This window comes from Arabidopsis lyrata (assembly GCF_000004255.2).
Source record: "Arabidopsis lyrata subsp. lyrata unplaced genomic scaffold ARALYscaffold_4, whole genome shotgun sequence".
NCBI classification, from domain to species: domain Eukaryota; kingdom Viridiplantae; phylum Streptophyta; class Magnoliopsida; order Brassicales; family Brassicaceae; genus Arabidopsis; species Arabidopsis lyrata.
The window spans coordinates 18976234-18995022 of record NW_003302552.1 but is presented as its reverse complement, the minus strand read 5'-3'; the positions used below and the strand labels follow the sequence as shown (position 1 = coordinate 18995022).

The following is an 18789-nucleotide window of genomic DNA, read 5'->3' as shown; positions in this document are numbered from 1 at the left end:
TATATTTCAAGTAAAAAATAACAATGTTTTAAAGAGCAACATGGGAAGTGTTTTTATGGTAGCTAGGCGTCATTTATCCGTGACGATACTTTAGATGTTATGTTTAGTTTGGTGGTCCACGCGTAAATTAGAAAGTCTCCAAACATACGATGCAGTTAATCGTTTGGCGCGGGATCAATAATCACTCCAAGCAAAGTAGGTGCCAACTTATCAATCCACACACCCTATTTCTTTTTAAAGTCCTAAAATGAGTTTGTTTTGAGATTAAACTCAAACTAAACTTGATTAAAACTTAGTTCATCTTTCTACCAAAATCGTGACATCTCTAGCCTCTAGTTAGTCGATTTTTCCGTAAGTTGCAAGCATTTCTTCTTAACATGTCGAATTTAGGCCATATCCTATTTTTTTTCCGACTTTTATTTTACTTTTTATATCCTCTTTTACTGCTTGTTTTTTAGGAAATGATAATTCACGTTGTTGAATTGCGACTAATTAAGTTACTACTATTTATATGTTTTCCAATTCAATGCTTTGACCGGCTGATTTATGTTGCATTTAAAAATTAAGCATATACAACATTGGTAGTTATCATGACACCGCGAATATACTAAAATAGGCGAACAATTTTTGAATAAGTTGAAAAATCGAGTCCTCAATGCGATAATTCGGATCTAGATAGATAGTTGACATATTCATAATTAATTTTAATTAAATAAATATTCTTTATTATTTAATAAAACAAATTAAAAAATAATTCAAACAATTTCTGTGAAATTTTTCATGTATATATAACATACATGTATATACAATAGATAAAGTTATTAAATAATATTCTTTCAAAAAAGTTATTATATAATATTACTAGCATATTTAATCAGGTTTGGATACTTGAAGAAACAAAACTTAAATTAGTCAAAGAAAATGATTAAATAAATGTTTTACTTCACTGATATATATATAAGTTTGTGTGTTTTCTATTTCCTTTTTTTCAAAACTATTCGCAATTTATTGCGTTTCAAATTATCTAAAACCTTTTCAGTTTTTAATATAGGATTCAAAATTTTGTTCGAATAAATCATCAGTTTTAAAAGTTTTTTAGTTAACTTGTTTATAACCAGCATAACACGTGGATTGAACTCGTCTAGCCAATATAATAAGCGTAGAAGGGGAGTCTAATGGTCAGACCACTTTCAGTAGATTAATACTGTACTACTAAATTATTCATCGCCAGATTATTAAAAGAAAACAGAAGTAGACGAAATGGTTGAAATTCGATTTTAGGACCCTACTAGCTCAGGCTTTAGCTTAATTTTGACCCCTTTGACCTTTTGTTGGCCCATGAGGCCATGACCATTTTTTATTGTCGACAACCCATGACTATTTAAAATTTAAATATTCCTCAGTGCTTGTTAATAAGCATTCGTTTGTGTAATTGTGTTTGTGTTTAACCTAATGTGACTACTCGTTTTTCCAATGATTTATTCGTATTTGTTTTTTCTTTGTCCTTATTTAGGCTCTTAATAGATGTAAGGTGGCTTTTAATAACTATTGTTTGTTTGAGTTAAAATAAATTATTCAACATTCGCTGAAAGATATTCGGACACATCCCACATGCATTTCCTATAAACATATATCGCGAACAAATTAGTAAAATGGGTTAGTGTCTTGCTATACATGACTACTTTTTTTTTAGAGTTAGACCGTATTTGCATTTTGCATGTTTTGTATAACTAATCCTTCTCTTGCATTGGGAAAAAAAGTATATATGATTAATCCGTTTCAAAAAAAAAAAAAACAATGATTAATCCGTTTCTTGAATAGTATTTAACCATGTCTTACGTAATTGGCCCAATGATGTCGAAGCAAAAACGGATTTGCTTGGTGAAATATTTTTGGAATTGAATATTAGAAAGATCACACGAAACTTCCAAAAAGCACATACTAGAGCCAGAAAGTGTGTCTTCTCGTTCTGTTTCGAATTGTAATTGACTTCTCAATTTCTTATTTTTTGTATTTTATGCAAACCGTAAAGTTTTTCTGGTTCAACAATTTCCACACATAGCCTAATCTCTTAATTATGAACTGTATAAAGGGGTTAAATACATAACTTTCAAAAGATAAAAGTTGATATTGTAATGATATAGTAACTGGAGGACTTGTTTGAAGTTTTTAAAAGAAATTACACACACGATTCCGACCGAAGTTAACTTGTTTTCTTCTTTTGTCCGAAATCTCACAAACTAATTACCATCCAAACGTGCGAGGAAAGTGGCAGACACGTGCGAAAGATGACGTGGACAGAGAACGTGGACCTAAACAATTTTGGGGATTATTATCGTCGTCATCTTCCTTATGCACCAATTTTTGTCTGCACTTCACCGTGAAGGAAGCTCAGAAATTTTACTTTTTTTTTTTTGGGAACCCGTGATCAAATGATAGGAGAAACAAATCAGGAGAGACACAATTCTTTATTGACAGAGAAATTGATAATCGAAGAACCCAATTACCACCGATTCTCCTCTTTTCTCTCTGCTTCGTCGTCATCTAGGGTTTCCTGTAAGTTCTTATTATCTCTTCTTGTTTCTCAATTTATGCTCTTTTTGGTGTTTTAGGAGATTTTGCCATCTGGGTTTATGTTATTGAATCGCTTGGTGTTAGAATCCTTCTTATTGACCTAGCTAGTAAAAAATTGGGCGTTTTCGTTGGATAGTGATTGAAGGTGTTATAGGTGTTTAATTGTTTGATAAAATGTGTATATTTATTGAAATTTGATGATGCTTATGGAGTTAAAGTGATTTTTTTTTTTGTAATTTGAGTTTGTTGGTGAATGATAAGATGTTATCTAGAATGGTACAGATGGTTCGTGTACATGGTTGTGTTTTGTGTATGAGTCTGCAACACAACAAATTGATTAGAGGTTCATTAGTTCTCGATTCATCTATTTAAGGCTCTCTTTTGTTAACCTTAGCTTCTCTTGGATCGCTTGTGAATCGTAGTAGTTTGCATTAGATTCCTTTTAAGCTTCTCAAACCTCACTTTGGGCAATAGTGGTGTCATTGGTGTTGGTTCTCGTAGAATCTCCTGATTCGATTCATCATCTAGGCACAATAAGAGTAATTGGTAGTTGAAAACTAAAAGCTTGAGTTCGTTGTATATAAAGTTTTAATCTTACTTTGTTATTGGCATTGTTTAGTTTGTATTTTCTGTTTTTATTTTTTTGACTGGACCCGGTGTGCTAATTTTGCTATGTTACTGTTGATTTTAGAGACCTTAATTTTTTTAGGAAATTTGTGTTTTTTTAACAGAATGCATGAGTTCTCTACTGTTGATGGTTTTGCGGAGATAAACGAGAGCTTAGCCGAGATGATAAAATACATTGCAAATGAACCCTCAGTGGGGCTTTACTACATCCAACAACATGTCCGAAACGCAGCACCGAATGTTCTTAATCTCAACAACAACGTTTTGGGGAAGTCCCGTGAAACAGGCTTGCATACCGAAGACTTGGAAGATTCTATAGCCATGGTGAAATCTATGAAAGAGTGTGGTTCACCTATTGCTGATGAGATGATAGGAGACATCAAGAACTCTTTAGCGATAATGTCTTCGAAACAACCGAGAAGAGGGGTCATCCTCAACTCCACAAACCCTTGGAGCAGATCGAGCAGTATAACAACAACAACACGTGGTTCTGATTACAGCCAGGATAATAGTGAAAGCAGCAACTACTTCACATCAGTCTTCAAGACGGCTAAGGAGAAGGCAAGCAACATCAAATGGCCACAACTTGATTTCAAAGAACAGAAGTCAGAGGTTGACTCCAATGTGCAAAGCAATGAGTTAAAAGAAGAAGAAGAAGAAGAAGAAGAAGAAGAAGAAGAAGAAGAAGTCTCAGTGAAAGGTGAACATATTGTGGAGACGACAAAGTTTGAGGAGTTCAAGGCAGGTAAAGAAGCGAGTCTCAAGGCATGGCTTGGAGATATGGATGGGAATGTGGATGTTGGTGGACGTGTTGCCGAGAGAATATAGTTTTTTTTTTTTTTTTCATTAATGTCGTTGTTGTGGTTACTGCTTATTTATGTAAATTATTTACTTTGATCTCATAGAGAAAAAGAGTTAAAATTTTGAGTTTACCTTTCATTACAATCTTTTTTATCTGTCAATCAAAAACAAGTGTTACCAGCAAAATATAGTTCTATTTCAGCACTCGTATAACTATCACTATAGAGTGAACATTAGGTTGAGTGATAATCCAGTACTAGTGTCTAACTAAATTTGATGTTCAAAGGTCCATAGGTTGTCCAATAATTTTGAAATCCGCGCAACCAAAAAACGGTTCCTTTTTGCATAAATTTCTAGAATCAATAAATAATGTGTTCACCAACCTTATGAAAATGTACACAATTCTATTTAATAAGAAGATAAAATGTCTTCTTTATATTTTTGTTGTTATTTAAAGATTCAATCAATTTAATAGAATTTAAAAGTGACTCAAAATTAGGATTATTTAAAATCTTGTACCTAATAACAGTGGCGGAGCTAGAACGAATTTTTATTGGGGTCAAAAGTATATAAAAACAAAAATAAACACTAAAAATATATTTTGTAAGCGACTATTTTTATAATTAAAAGCCTAAATTTACAAAGATTTACATGGTTTGAATGACTGTTTTTTATGAGTTTGGGTTCAATTTAGAAAAATCAAGTATATTTTAGCTAGAGAATATAGGTTTTGAGTTTTGTTTTTAAGTAAAGCTTATGTTTAAGTTAGATTTAAAGGGGTCAGAGTAAAATTTTCAATGGGGTCAATCTTACAATTTTTCAAAAAACATTAAAGGTATTTAAATTTTGTTGGGGTCAGTTGACCCCCCTCCATTGCACATGCCTCCGCCCCTGCCTAATAACAAATTACAATTTAAATGGGTTTAAGACATTGTTAAACCTTTCAATAATTAGCAGTTCCTTCATAGATGATTTGAAAATTTAATAATATTTATGTGATTGGAGCCACCAATATTCTTGGGTGGAACCACAATTCCTACAAAATTTTGGCTTTCTACACATAGCAGTGAGTTCTGTTCTCTATTAAGGTCATTGTAGACAGAAAATCAAGATGCTCACAAATAAGCTTTGTTCCAACACCCAATAAAAATAAAGATATTAAGAAGAAAATATCCGTTTTAAAAGGTAAAAGAAAGAGATATACTATCATTTTGTTTTAATTATTATGAATTTTCTTCATGACAATATTTTATTAGAATATCTAATCAAATTAATTGAATGAAAAGTGTTTCAAATAGTATTTTAATACATTAACTCCACAACATTTGCACAAAGTATAATTTAACTGATTTCATCAAAACATACTAATAAAACAAGTAATTAATTTCTGATAGATAATTTGAAAAGTAGTAGAGGACTTAAAAATCCAGAAAAAACACATCCGAAAAAAAAAAACGATAAACGCTACCCCTGAATGGTGTATTATTTACTTCTCCTATAAAATGTCTTACCTGCCATGGATGGTGCAGCAGAAGAAGAGAGGAGGTTTGCCTATTCTTCAGTGGTAAAAGAATCAAGATGCTCAATGGCGACAAATATGTGCTTTGTAGACCCAGTCATGGTAAAAGAATCGGTGTCGATGGAAATTTGAAAGTTTCGATAGAAATCATGATGGTGTGCCTCACCACTAATGTGAAAGATAATGTGTTTTATCCATATCCACAACCTCTGCTCACTGTGTTTACATTTCCCAAATTGGCATGCTCGGAGTCGTGGATTATTGACATCGACCCCAGATTGGGTCATCGACATCAATTGAATTTATGTAACAACATGGGTTTTTAACTTTTATTTTACATGACAATTTGGGGATCATGTGCTACGTCGGCTTAACTAATATAATCGTTTATTTCTTGGCAAGTCATTAATTAAAATTTTAATCTTTAATACATGTTACAGTTCACCAAAGAGAGTCCAAAGATTTTGACACGTAGAGACAAATCCGTGCTAGTTAAGCCGGAGAAAAATCAAAACAAGGTACGAAATCGACGTCCCGGTTCCACTCAATAGGGCCGAGCAAAACCCGGGAAAAGCAGAAACCCGAGTCGCAGGCCTCTTGCTTCCATATGAAGTTAGACATTTTTTTTTTGCCCTAATTGGATTCCAGAGACAATTTACAAAGGATCAATCAAATTCTATCTTATAACCTAGTATGCTTAGGAGAACAAAGTCTAACAAAGAATCGAAAAGGAAGGTGGGAATACTACGAATAAAAAGAATCAGTCACCCTTCATAATTTGTGTTTAGGTTTTGAAATGATCCAAGAAAATAAAAAGAAATATGGTATTAGTTTATTAATAAGTTCATAAAGGATATCAATAAATCTACTTACAACAAAAAGTATTCCTAACTAAGATTAAGATATAAACTAAACAATTATGTTCTGTTTTTTTTTTCTTCTAATGGTAACAGAGTTTTAATTGTTTGATAAATGGCACATCTTCAATTCTTCCAACCCATTGCTTTTAGCTCGCTCTGCTTCAACTCCACATGCTTCCCTAGCCTGCGTGATATATAATTAAGATATGAATTCGTAGCAACTAAGAAGAAGGTGAAACCAGAATGTAGGGAACATTACCCAAGATCTGAAGGAAGTCTGAATCCACCAATACGGACACGCTTCAATGAATGAACCTGGAGCAAGTAAAGGCATAAACAATTAGTATGTGTTTAGATATCACGTGGAACAGATAGAAGTATATTGAAAGGCAAAAGTTAAACGATTTGGATATTTCTCTATCAGTCAGTGGGTGAACATAATCAAATCTCATAATTACAAAGTCTGCAATTCCAACCTTGGTTCACAAATGAGTATGTTGACAAGAAATGGGGTATTAATAACTCAATGCTTTCTCAAACTCTTATGGAGTTCTGATTCTAATTCAAGAAGAAGGTAAATCCAAGATTAGCAAGGAGACATTTTCAATGCATAAGAAGAAAGCTGACCTCAAGCCCAGCATTTTTCACTAATTCCCTGACTTCATGATTTCTTCCTTCGTGAACCTGCACAGGGTCCACACAATAGACGTTAATTCAGCTGGAAAACCATGCAACCAACATCAATATGTTAGATACTGTAACGTGTTTGGTTTATGAACCTATAAAATTGTCAAATAAAAAGGTTACGACACTATTATGATTAGAACCATCCACATTCTTCAGAAGCTATACAGGGTAGGGGGAGCCGAGTGATATCACTGGACTTCAATAACATAGTTTGAAGTTAGGTCAAAACTCTGGCAGTCAGAAATAAACAGAATCCTAAAGTCTAGATAATGTGTGTGGAGATACTTTGTCGTTCCTAACTTAAAAATCCAATGTGACTAAGAAATGTCCCCTCTAATTTTCCACAAGATAATCTAGGACCAAGAAACAACATAAGGACTGGTGACACCTTTTAGAATCTACAACAACAGAGAACTTTAAATCTGAGAAAGCTTTGGAAATGTACCACAATACGCAGCCGTGCTCTTGGTATATCATGCTGCTTTGGCATCAACTCAACTGAATCTGGGACACAGTGGACTCCTTCCACAATTGTCCCTTCGCTGATAGCCATTAAGTGCCGTTTGTGTATATCACCGACAACCGTAGTAATATATCTGCCATTTCACAAAAACACAAAAAATAGAGCAGCATAAACACACATAACCCTTGAACTACTTAGATGAAACATAAATGTTCACAAAAAAATCAGTGCTTGGATAAGTACAAATGAGAGGATCAAAGCCTCAACCCAATATCTGGAATTGGTGACTACTAGCAGCAGCCACAGTTCAAAAAATAACTCCGCAATGAACATCTATCTGAATTATATTTTCATAAAGAAGTAATATGGCAGGAGTTAGCCTTTCTCTTTAATCTTAGTCAACCAAAGGTTCATCATACTAGATGATCACCTAACCATGAGTAGTGATGGTATGAAAACTCACTCTTTTGGTAAACTAGATGAAGGATGTGAAAGTTTCTGTGCGAAATCTCCTGTATAACAAGAACTTGAAATTTCTTTTAGAAGGAACCGAAGAAAAACATAGTGTCCTGAAGCAAAATGTACAAACCAAGATATATATATATATATATATATATATATAGCACATGGAGTTGAGTGAATACAATTACCATCATTTGTAACAACTATCAATCCCGTTGTCGCAACGTCAAGACGACCAACAGTAAAAAGGCGAGGTTTGGGAGTCCCCGGATTCCTTTTATCCTACCATTGCAAAGACAAAAAATTTGAACCAAGTTTTCTATTCTAACATACTTCAAAAGACACAGTTAAGATGGTAGAATCTCACAATTCATGTACAGAAAAACAAAATATCTTACCCAAGAGGACAAGTACTCGTCAAACAAACTAATAACAGATTTGATCTCTTTCTCTCCGGAAGAGCAAATATATCTGGAATTGGAAAATGATGCAAATATCAAATAAACGTTACAAGTCTGTGATAGAAACCGTGAAGCTACGAGTGAGAATAGGCTACGAAGGCTAACCCTTTAGGCTTGTTCAGAGCAAAATAAACTTTTGGAGGAAGTTTTTTGGGAATACGATTTCCATTAACATAAATAATGTCTCTTGATGGATCAACTCGAGTCTGCATTAACAAAATTGCTAAGGTTTTTATTCGAACTACGAAAAAATAGCAATTTGATTCCAACAATGAGTACCTGTGGAGTGTTGCAAAGAATACCATTAACAGTAACCTTTCCATCAAAAATAAGTTCTTCAGAGGTTCTTCTTGATGCCACTATAGCAAAAACTTATACCATTAGAGAAAATTCCCAAATTTAAAAATTGGAGATAAGAGGATTTGGTTTGGTTGTTGTTACCTCCAGCAGCAGCGAGAACTTTGCTTAAACGTTGAGGAGGTTCTTTAAAATTCTCATTGTAAAACCTACGCGCCGCTTTGGATAGCTTTGGCTTTACCTCTGAGTGTGAAGCTGGAGAGGAGGCTGAGGCGGTTGCGGAGGCGGAGGAGGAAGTAGCTTGAGGTTGTTTCTTCTTAGGTTTATCTTTCTTCTTAGGGTTTTGAGTAGTGGCATCAATGGCGAGATTGTGGATTAAACGAGCGGGAGGTTGAGATTGGAGTTTGAGAGTGCCGTCATCACCACGGACGATCCAAGGGATGAATAGTTGTTGAGGGGTGGCGCCGCCGCGAGTGGAGGAGGGTTTGGGTTTAGGAGGAGCGAAGGAGATGTCAAATTCGATGGGCTCAGAGGAGGAGGAGGAGGAGACAGAGCAACGGAGTGTACGGATGGGGAAGAAGCGAGGAGAGAGAGGGAATGCTTTGATTTTGAGGAATGATGCAGCGAATGATATCGGCGATGATGCCGCCACCGACGCCATTTTCGCCGATGGGAGTGAGAGTGAGAGAGAGACGGTGTGTTGGGTTTTTCCGAGAGGGGTTTGGGTTTATCCGATGAATTCGGATATTGTTCTGTTTTTTTGGGGATTTTTAAAAAAATAAGTCTTATTAACAAAAATTATCAAAGTATATAAATTTTTTGTAAACATTAATAAAATAATCTAAAACTACATCGTAAATAAATTAAAAAGCTAAACTAATTCCTAATTAAATTTTAAAACCTAATTGGTTATGAGTTATGACAATTATTTTTTAAGAAATACAAATCGAAATTATTCTACGAATTATACTTGACAAAAGAGCTAAAAAATAAAATCTAAAAAGAGTGAATCGAATTTTAGACCATATCAAGAATCATCTTTGGCCTAATATGTATGTATGTGAGCTTAAAAATATGATTTAAGGAATATGAGTAATCCTTTTGAAGGGATCAATTTTTTTTTGAAAACATATAATACGGTTAAAAAAATTTACGTCTAACCACCAAAACCAAGATGAACACAAAAGAAGATAAGTAGGAGAGTAAAATGTTATTTTGCATAGTAAATAACTATTAGCTATCAAAACTGTGAAATCTTATTGGAGGTATCTTGCGGACCAACTATTGTGGACCGTCAAAGTCCGTTTATGAAGTTAACCCGTGAAACCCAAGCCGAAAAATATTCTAGATATTCTATTGTGACAAGGGTTAAAACATTTAGAATATTTACTTAATCATGTTTATCTAATTCCTATTTTAATTAGGTTAAACGTAAGTTAGTCTATATATATTGTGTATCAATTCTATTGACATCAGTAAGGCAGAATAAAGAGTTTTCCCCCAAATCCTTCTTTAGTTTCTACAAATCTATAAAACTCTAAACATAAACATATTTTTATCTTGGCTTTATTTCTTTGATGTGTTTGATATCAAATCCCAACATTCATATAGTACATAAAGACGTAGCATTATGTTATCTCCATATGTAAAACTTAACCTTCGCACCATAGGTACATAACAATATAACATGGTTATTTATGTCGCGAACAAAAAAAAACTTGCAAAACATGGTTATTTATGTCGCGAACAAAAAAAAACTTGCAAAACATGGTTATTTACTTGCAATTTATATGATGAACAAAAATCATCACAAGAAGACAAAATGCAGGACATTATTATTTTTTATTTTTTTGGATCAAAGGCTTAGGACATTATGTTGATAGGGAGTCTAGACAGATAATTCACCACACAAAAAAAAAAAAAAAGACAGAAGTAAAACATTGAATCAATGATTGATGTGCAATACCATCTGCCTAACCTTCATAGTGTCATCACTTTTGGCATTGATTTGTCTATCATTTTTGCAAATGTTTGTGAGGATGATCTTCCTCTCCTTTGTATTAAATATAGTTTGGATAATGAAAATAAAATACAACAATGAATCATGAGGAGATAGAGAGAAGCGGAGAATCAACAAAGAGAGATCAAATGAGCACATGCTCTTGAGTTATCGTTTCAGAAGAAAAGTCCAAATGAACAAACAACAGATCGACACATCATGTGATTTTCTTCTTACGATTGTGATTTTTTTCGGGATCACATCAATTCATTAATCATTTTTGTAGATTTCGACACTTAAATAAGTGAGATAAATACGTTGATTTGAAATACTTGTTCAATGAACCATTTTGTTTTGATTAATCTGATCTTTTTAGTGTATATCAGTTTTCATTTAGGAAAAACCATTCATTCGTACGTTATTTGATACTACTGACCTAATCATTGATTACTTAAGGGGTGTTATTGGTTCCTAATTTACATGGAATTTTGATGACTTTAATAAAAACATATACAACCATTTTCATTTAGGAAAGATTTTAAACTACTGTTGGAGAGTTTTCTATAATCTTGTTGATTAGTATTTCATAATCTTGTAAAGTTTCCCAAACAATCTCTCTATTTTCATGATACTTTTCATGACTTTGTTTTGTGAAGAAAAGCGTAAAAAGTCATAAACCAATAACATAATAATTTAATTCATTAACAATCATAGATTCTTTTGTTGTAATTGAATAACACAAAACTTTTAATGACTTTGTAAAAGTATGAATCCAATAACTCCAGATTTATGAAGATTTTAGATTACTTTTTACAAATCTTAAACTAATAACACCAAACTTTAACAAACTTTTAAAAAATCTTGATTGAATAACAACAGATTCTACATAACATTTAAAGTCACTCAAACTCTATTTAAATCACAAACCAATAACACCCCCTTAATGTTTGTTCGGTCTAGATTTATGACTTGATACAAAAAGTTTCACCAATCTAGATACTCCATAGCATATGTGATATATAATTTCAAAAAGTGTTGCTAGCTAAATTAGATGAATCGCTCAATAAACTTAAAAGCATAGAGAACGTTTTTGGGTACGTTCTAGTAGCTCCGTTGCGTACGGAGTAACATTCATATGTCGTTTTGATATTTGTGTTTCTCATGAGTCATGACACTTTTTAAAACGAGACCTTCATGTTTTCTTAGGCCTCAGGCGTCAAATTTCAAACCTTTATAAAAAAGCATTCTTTGGTTAGTTTGTTTAATACATGATCAGATTCTCGGTTTGTTTCTGACCAACAAAAAGAAAGAAAGAAAGATTCTCAGTTTGTTGTTAATTTTTTTATTTTTTTTTTAAAGAATTTGAGACTATCCCACAATCGGCAGAGCTGATGTATTGCAATAATAAATTTAAATTATCTCCGTCAGCAAGATATGGTTTGCCTACCCCAACATAAAGAAAAGAATAATCATTATTATATTAAGAAATTGACATAAACGACCCCCTCGATTATGCTAATCAGTCTACTTAATTACTTTATTTTGGTGTATATTAATGACATTTTCTGGTCTTTAGGAAGTAAGAAAAAGAAGCAAATAATACGATTAAAAAATTTTAAACTGACGTCGAGCAATAATAATAAATAAATAAAATCTGTATTAATTTAAGCACTGCTTAATCTGCACCAATCACAAATGCACGGCGTACCACCACTTGTGTTTGCAACTCGTCGTCATCCAGTCATCTCCTTGTTGTCCTAAATTGTGTGTTCTTGTCTTTTTATTCCACTCGACCAAACGCGCGTGAACGACACAGACGTCTGATACTAAGAAAAATATCGAAACTCATCTTTCTTAAATTGATTACAAAAGATCGTCATAAATCACACGTCCTTCATAGTATCTGCAAATAACCACATACATAGATCAATAAAACCTCTAAGCTTCTAGAATCGAAATTTAGTCAGCTACCACAAAAGATAACGAGACAATTCATTGAACCGGACTCCTTAAAACCCAAAAAGAGATTGATTGAGTGCAAACCATGATATTGACAAAAAGAGATTGATTGATATTATCTTGTTTCCGTTTTAAACAAAATCATATTTTGGAATTGTTTTTCACCAAAATTTATATTCATTCATAAAAAGTAAAATTCGAATATGTTTGTAATCTCTGTCTTCCGATTTCTTTCCAAATCTCATGGTTTAGATATGAGAATCTTTAAGAAAAAAAAAAAACCAAATTGGTACTATTTTCCATACTCTCTCACATGTAATTTCCCTATTCGGATGACGTTTGTCTCTCTTAGCAGTCAAACCAAGCTGGAAATCTATTACCGCAACATTTAATACTCAATGATTAATATAATTAAATAAAAATAAAATAAGTTACCCTTAAAAAGTATTTAATTTGAAAACAAAGCTACACACAGTTTATTATTTCTAGAACAGAGAAAAAGCCGCTCTCTCTCCCTCTCATTCGCTCTCTTCCACTCTCCTCCTCTCTCTCCTATCAGCAGAGCTCTCTCTCTTTCTCTCCGGCACCGATTCTGATCCGAAACCATTTTCAGGTAACAACAACGATTCTCACTTTCTTCTTTCTTCAATCCTTGTCATTTGTTTTCTCTTCTGCCAATCAATGATTTAAGATTGAACGAAATTCTCACGCAGCGATGCAATCTTAATTCTCTCAAAATCTGTTTTTGTTCCGACAATCTTACTTACCAATGTTTTTTTTTTTTCTTGTTGTGATCTGCGACTCAATTATTGATGCTTCGATTTTTTTTCATTTCTAAAATCCTGTTCTTGAAACAGAACAGAACAAGAGACTGTTTGACTTTACAGGTTAGATCTTGTCCCCAATTATCTGTATTCGGATTTGATTGTTCCGATAATCTTACCATTTATTTTCTTTTGCATGAATTCAAATCAGATTTTTCATTAAGGATTGCGAGAGACAAAAAAAAAATGAATCACGTACCTTCTGATCAAAGCTTTTACATTGAGAGCGAAGACGAAGACGATAGGAAAGATTACGTAGAAGAAGATGGTGGAAGCCATTCTGATTCCTCTGATGCTTATGATGAAAACCAAGCTCACACTAAACCTAGCTCATACACCACTGCTTGGCCTCAGAGTTACAGGTTTGACTTCTCTTTTGTTTCCACTCTTTATGTCGTAGTTTAGTGATTATGTTTCATTTGGCTAATATTGGTCCATTCTTGATTGATTTTGGAACAAAAAATTTCACACTTTAAGAGTTGGTTTTGTGTTTCTTGATAATGTTGTAGGCAGTCGATTGATCTTTACAGTAGTGTACCGTCTCCCGGTATCGGTTTTCTTGGAAACAATTCGATGACGAGATTCGGAAGCTCTTTCTTGTCTTCTTCTCTTATAAGAAGACATACTCCGGAATCATTACCTGCTGTTACAAAACCTTTGTTAGAAACACAAGCAGATGAACAGGCACCACCAAAACATAGACTTAGCTCTCATGGCTTGCTTTCTCCAATTCCTTCGAGGAGGCATTCGATGCGGAAGGATGAGAAATCATCCATGGTGTCTCATGAGATTCCAATGTCTCGCAATAGTTCATACGGACAAGCTGTACTAAATGGTGAGTTCATCTTTAAAATATTAGTGTCTTCTCTTCGTTAAAAAGTGGTTAAAAAGTTTAAGAGATTCTCGGATGCTTGGCTTGATGAGAGTAGTAAGTAGTAACCATGGTAGAGCAAATTGAGCTTTTCTCTTGAACCATAGAGCTGCAAGATTGATTGCAATTGTGCCTTCACCGTTACAAATCCTAATGAAAAGATGTCAAAATTTTCTCTGTTGTTTGATCGTCATTATAGGAATCTAGATTTTGTGTGTAAGAGGGCCTAAGACCGTCTTCTTCGGTGTTTAAAGACATATGTCTTTATAAATTAAGAGAATAGTACAAAATAACAATCAACTTTGTTTGTCCTATAGCACATGGAGCACATGTTAGACCAAACACGTCTATGTTCAAAGAACATGATTGACATCTTTTGCTCTTAGTAAATTAATGATTATCTTCTATAACATGTGGGTCATGTGCAGGATTGAACGTTTTATGTGGGGTTGGAATACTTTCAACGCCTTATGCTGCAAAAGAAGGAGGATGGTTAGGACTTATGATACTATTTGTATATGGTCTTCTTTCTTTCTACACCGGAATCCTCCTTCGTTACTGCCTAGACAGTGAGTCTGACCTCGAAACCTATCCCGACATTGGCCAAGCTGCGTTTGGTACTACTGGACGTATCTTTGTCTCGGTAAGACGATAAATTTTCCGTAAAATCCTCCTCTATAATGAAGGTGATATAAAGTTAAGGACGAAATAGACAAAAAGAAAACTCAATGAATTATATACAAGATCCCACACAAAAAGAGAAATACCTTTTGGCCTAGGATCAAATAGAACAACAACTCAAAAGCCAAGGACAAAAAGTTATCACTTTTGTTTCAAGTATGAAGCTTTATCTGAAACTTTATGGAGAAATTACTATTAACCCTTTGTTGATGCAATTAGATTGTTATCAGAAGTAGTAGAGCTTTACCAGTTACCCACTTTTAATAGTGGATTTTGATACCATTTTCTTCATTTTATATTAATTTCTTCCTATTTTTTTAATGCATTGCAGATTGTACTCTACTTGGAGCTATACGTAAGTACTTCTGGGATTCGTCCATCACTTGACTTTAATTCATATTTTTATAAAAATAGAAATCCCATGACTCTTTTTGTCAAGAAAAGCACATAACTAAAGAGATTCCAAGTTGTGTTTTTAAAAAACAACAAAAGAGATCTTAAGTATGTGACCCCATGTTGTGAAACACGTTAGCTGAGGGTCCCATACATTCTGCCACTAGTTCTAGATTTGGCACTACCTGAAGCTGCTTTAAACTTTTTCTCTTTGTTTCGATTTGTTCCTTCTTAAAGCTGCTTTTGACGTCACTAAAGCAGCAAAAATACTATATTTTTAGATGGAAATGATCCCCAAAAAGCTTCTTAAAAGTTACTAGTGTGAAATGATTAGTTTGATAGTGACTATATAGTAGATACTAGATAATATTGATACATTTTCATACTTGACATGATTGTATTCATATTTGCAGGCTTGCTGTGTGGAATATATAATATTGGAGAGTGATAATTTGTCTTCATTATATCCAAATGCTGCCTTAAGTATTGGAGGGTTTCAGTTAGATGCCCGCCATCTATTTGCATTGCTAACCACTCTCGCGGTTCTCCCCACCGTTTGGCTCAGAGATCTCAGTGTACTGAGTTATATCTCAGCTGGAGGGGTGATTGCATCGGTGCTAGTGGTTTTGTGTTTGTTTTGGATTGGTTTGGTAGATGAAGTTGGAATTCACAGCAAAGGAACTACACTAAACTTGTCAACTTTACCTGTAGCTATAGGACTATATGGTTACTGCTACTCAGGACATGCTGTTTTTCCCAACATTTATACTTCTATGGCCAAACCATCTCAATACCCTGCTGTTCTCTTGACATGGTAAGCTTATGTCGCTTTCAACAAGTTCTTATCTTCTAGACCGCTTCGACTTTTGCCTATGCAAACTTCAAGAAAATATGCAACCATTTTGATAGATGAAAGATTGATAATATTGTGCAGTTTTGGTATTTGTACTCTGATGTATGCCGGCGTCGCTGTTATGGGTTATACGATGTTTGGAGAATCAACACAATCACAGTTTACTCTCAACTTGCCTCAAGATTTGGTTGCTACTAAGATTGCCGTGTGGACTACGGTAAGTGGATCAAATATGTTTTCTTTCCACTATGTATTAGTTCTTGCATGTTGGTTATCACATTGGAACTAAAACCGTTTTGTTTTAAACCGTTTCACAGGTGGTCAATCCATTTACCAAATATGCTTTGACCATTTCTCCAGTAGCAATGAGTCTTGAGGAGTTGATACCATCAAGGCATATAAGGTCACATTGGTACGCCATCGGCATTAGAACCGCATTGGTCTTCTCTACGCTGCTTGTTGGTCTTGCAATTCCCTTCTTTGGTAAGATCCTCTTTACCATTTTGATCCAAAAGCTCATTTTCTTGAAAATCATACTTTATACTCAAAAATCTTGCAGGTCTTGTCATGTCATTGATTGGATCGTTGTTGACTATGCTCGTCGTAAGCTATCTTTTCCTTCAAATTCTGGTTTGTCTACAAATGAGGATCTTAAGTTTGGATATATATAAGTTCATATTTTGTTTTGTGCAGACTCTAATACTTCCTCCAGCGTGTTTCTTGAGCATCGTACGGAGAAAAGTTACCCCGACCCAGGTAAATCTTCTTAGCAATTCTGTATTTATACTAGTTTCCCACAAAAACATTGTTTCTAGTGTTTTAAGAAGATTCATCAACAATGTTTTGGTTGGTTTTTTGTAGATGATGTTGTGTGTATTAATCATCATAGTAGGAGCAATATCTTCAGTCATTGGCTCATATTCAGCTCTCTCCAAGATCGTTGAGAAATTGAGCAGCTGAAAATATTTCTCTGTTTTTTCTTACAAACTCTTATACCCATTTTGTCTTCAGGGGAATACCTTTTTTTTTTTTTTTCTTTTTCTGTTTTGTCTTATGTTTTCGTATAGCAATTCATTCTTGCATTCAAAGCTTTTGTAATATCCTGAGTGATGATCTGCATCTTAAAACTGGTTTGAAAGTTGATTAATAAAAGATCGGTCATAAACTGATTCTTGTAAGGTACAGTATTTTGCCTTAGCCTTCAAAATCCAAATCCAAATCTTTCTCTACAATCCCTTCGTCCCTAAACCCGAAACGATTCCTTCTACTCTTCAGAATCAACTCTGAATTCTTCATCAACTGGATGTATTTCTTCCTTACAGCTAACACAGGATGTGTTTCTACACTGGCTTTATCTCTATAAGGCTCTCTTAGAATAGCTGTACAAGTTTTGTTCTTCATAGACAAGTAAAAAATCTGCGGATGTCTCTCAAACGCCTTATGAACCTTTTGCGGCAATCCGAAATGCTTCTTGAGACATAACAAGTTCTTCCTCTCTGCGGAATGCTCGACGAAAAGACAAAGCAATTCATGAAGAAACCCAACAACTCTCTTCTCTGCTACATCACTACTTGGATCCAAACATGAATAATCATCATATGGTGATACATAAGGAAGCTTTTGAAACTCTTTTAACCAATCTTCAATTTTGACTCTCAATCTACAACCTTTTGATGGAAACAGAGGAAACTCAATCTCTTCTAAATCCAATTCTCCTCTTCTTCCTCTCTTCTTCATTGCATTCTTCTGCAACACAGACAAAACCTTATCTCCATTATAGTCTACTGCTAAACCTTTAACTCCATCTTCCATATCCACAAACCTAAACGAAGAATCTAAATTCATCTCTGGAAATTGCAAGTAATCATCAGGTAAACCTAAATACCATTTCATTCCTTGAACTATACTTAATGGCAAAACATTATCTTTACTCATCAGAATCAATTTCTTCAACCTATCCCGCAAATCCTCTGCGTAAGTTTCGTATACGATTCTCTCTTGCTTATCGAGCTCTGTAGCTTCTGGTGTCAATCTAAACCATGGGAGATTATACTCTGGACCAACGAACTCCTCGAAGATTGAAGGAAATTTCCTTAAAAACTGAGCGATTTTTGTTGATACATCGAATTGACGCGTCTTCTTGGAGATGGCAGATATCGGAATGCAGCGATTAGGATCCTGGACGATACAGTTCTTGAGACCGATGACGGATTTGAGCTGAGATGATCGGAGAATGTGTTCGATGTTGTCGAAATAAGGATCTCTCTTCCATTTCATGTAAACGTCGACGTAGGTTCGTTTCTGAGTAAGGTTGGTGCAGGAGGAAGCTAGGGTTTTGGCATGGCGGCGAATATAGAGCATTGTGGAACAAATCGGAAAACCCTAAAACCCCAATTATCGGAGGTGGATTGTGGCGGAGCTTTAATCGGAAACATAAAAATCAGAGAAGGCAGTGATA

General features: G+C 34.3%; 4 protein-coding genes across 6 annotated transcripts; 2 read left to right on the top strand and 2 right to left on the bottom strand.

The window, feature by feature from the left end:
• The first annotated feature begins 2256 nt into the window (after positions 1-2256).
• LOC9315854 (BLOC-1-related complex subunit 8 homolog) lies at positions 2257-4140 on the top strand. Its single transcript, XM_021029675.1, has 2 exons — positions 2257-2556; positions 3306-4140. The coding sequence occupies exon 2, from the start codon at positions 3307-3309 to the stop codon at positions 4027-4029; it is 723 nt and encodes a 240-aa protein (XP_020885334.1). The 5' UTR covers positions 2257-2556; position 3306; the 3' UTR covers positions 4030-4140.
• Positions 4141-6327: 2187 nt separating this feature from the next.
• Positions 6328-9499, bottom strand: LOC9317698 (putative ribosomal large subunit pseudouridine synthase SVR1, chloroplastic). Its single transcript, XM_002879740.2, has 10 exons — positions 8896-9499; positions 8734-8813; positions 8560-8660; positions 8392-8464; positions 8182-8275; positions 7995-8043; positions 7514-7664; positions 7009-7065; positions 6641-6696; positions 6328-6565 (listed from the first exon to the last, which is right to left on the bottom strand). Exons 1-10 carry the CDS (start codon positions 9410-9412, stop codon positions 6505-6507), a joined length of 1239 nt encoding a protein of 412 aa, XP_002879786.1. The 5' UTR covers positions 9413-9499; the 3' UTR covers positions 6328-6504.
• Positions 9500-13201: 3702 nt separating this feature from the next.
• LOC9315853 (vacuolar amino acid transporter 1) lies at positions 13202-17509 on the top strand. Of its 3 annotated transcripts, none has more exons than XM_021030135.1 (12): positions 13202-13322; positions 13572-13596; positions 13685-13895; positions 14043-14368; positions 14833-15047; positions 15417-15440; positions 15892-16292; positions 16413-16548; positions 16649-16814; positions 16891-16934; positions 17025-17087; positions 17193-17509. In XM_021030135.1, the coding sequence occupies exons 3-12, from the start codon at positions 13720-13722 to the stop codon at positions 17289-17291; spliced, it is 1650 nt and encodes a 549-aa protein (XP_020885794.1). In that variant the 5' UTR covers positions 13202-13322; positions 13572-13596; positions 13685-13719; the 3' UTR covers positions 17292-17509. The 3 variants fall into 3 exon arrangements, with proteins under 3 accessions (XP_020885794.1, XP_020885793.1, XP_002881631.1); XM_021030134.1 differs by having other exon boundaries at positions 13567-13596; XM_002881585.2 differs by lacking the exon at positions 13572-13596.
• Positions 17352-18774, bottom strand: LOC9315852 (protein ROOT PRIMORDIUM DEFECTIVE 1). Its single transcript, XM_002879739.2, has one exon. It carries the CDS (start codon positions 18690-18692, stop codon positions 17526-17528), a length of 1167 nt encoding a protein of 388 aa, XP_002879785.1. The 5' UTR covers positions 18693-18774; the 3' UTR covers positions 17352-17525.
• Positions 18775-18789: the final 15 nt, after the last annotated feature.

Excerpts from the sequence above, each read along its gene's own strand:
- LOC9315854 (XM_021029675.1), top strand. The coding sequence starts at position 3,307 with ATGCATGAGTTCTCTACTGTTGATGGTTTTGCGGAGATAAACGAGAGC.
- LOC9317698 (XM_002879740.2), bottom strand. The coding sequence starts at position 9,412 with ATGGCGTCGGTGGCGGCATCATCGCCGATATCATTCGCTGCATCATTC. Across the intron at positions 8,814-8,895 it reads AGTTCTCGCTGCTGCTGGAG|TGGCATCAAGAAGAACCTCT; the intron begins GTAACAACAACC and ends TTTTTGCTATAG. Across the intron at positions 6,697-7,008 it reads TGAAAAATGCTGGGCTTGAG|GTTCATTCATTGAAGCGTGT; the intron begins GTCAGCTTTCTT and ends TACTTGCTCCAG.
- LOC9315853 (XM_002881585.2), top strand. The coding sequence starts at position 13,720 with ATGAATCACGTACCTTCTGATCAAAGCTTTTACATTGAGAGCGAAGAC. Across the intron at positions 14,369-14,832 it reads CGGACAAGCTGTACTAAATG|GATTGAACGTTTTATGTGGG; the intron begins GTGAGTTCATCT and ends GGTCATGTGCAG. Across the intron at positions 16,935-17,024 it reads CGTTGTTGACTATGCTCGTC|ACTCTAATACTTCCTCCAGC; the intron begins GTAAGCTATCTT and ends TGTTTTGTGCAG.
- LOC9315852 (XM_002879739.2), bottom strand. The coding sequence starts at position 18,692 with ATGCTCTATATTCGCCGCCATGCCAAAACCCTAGCTTCCTCCTGCACC.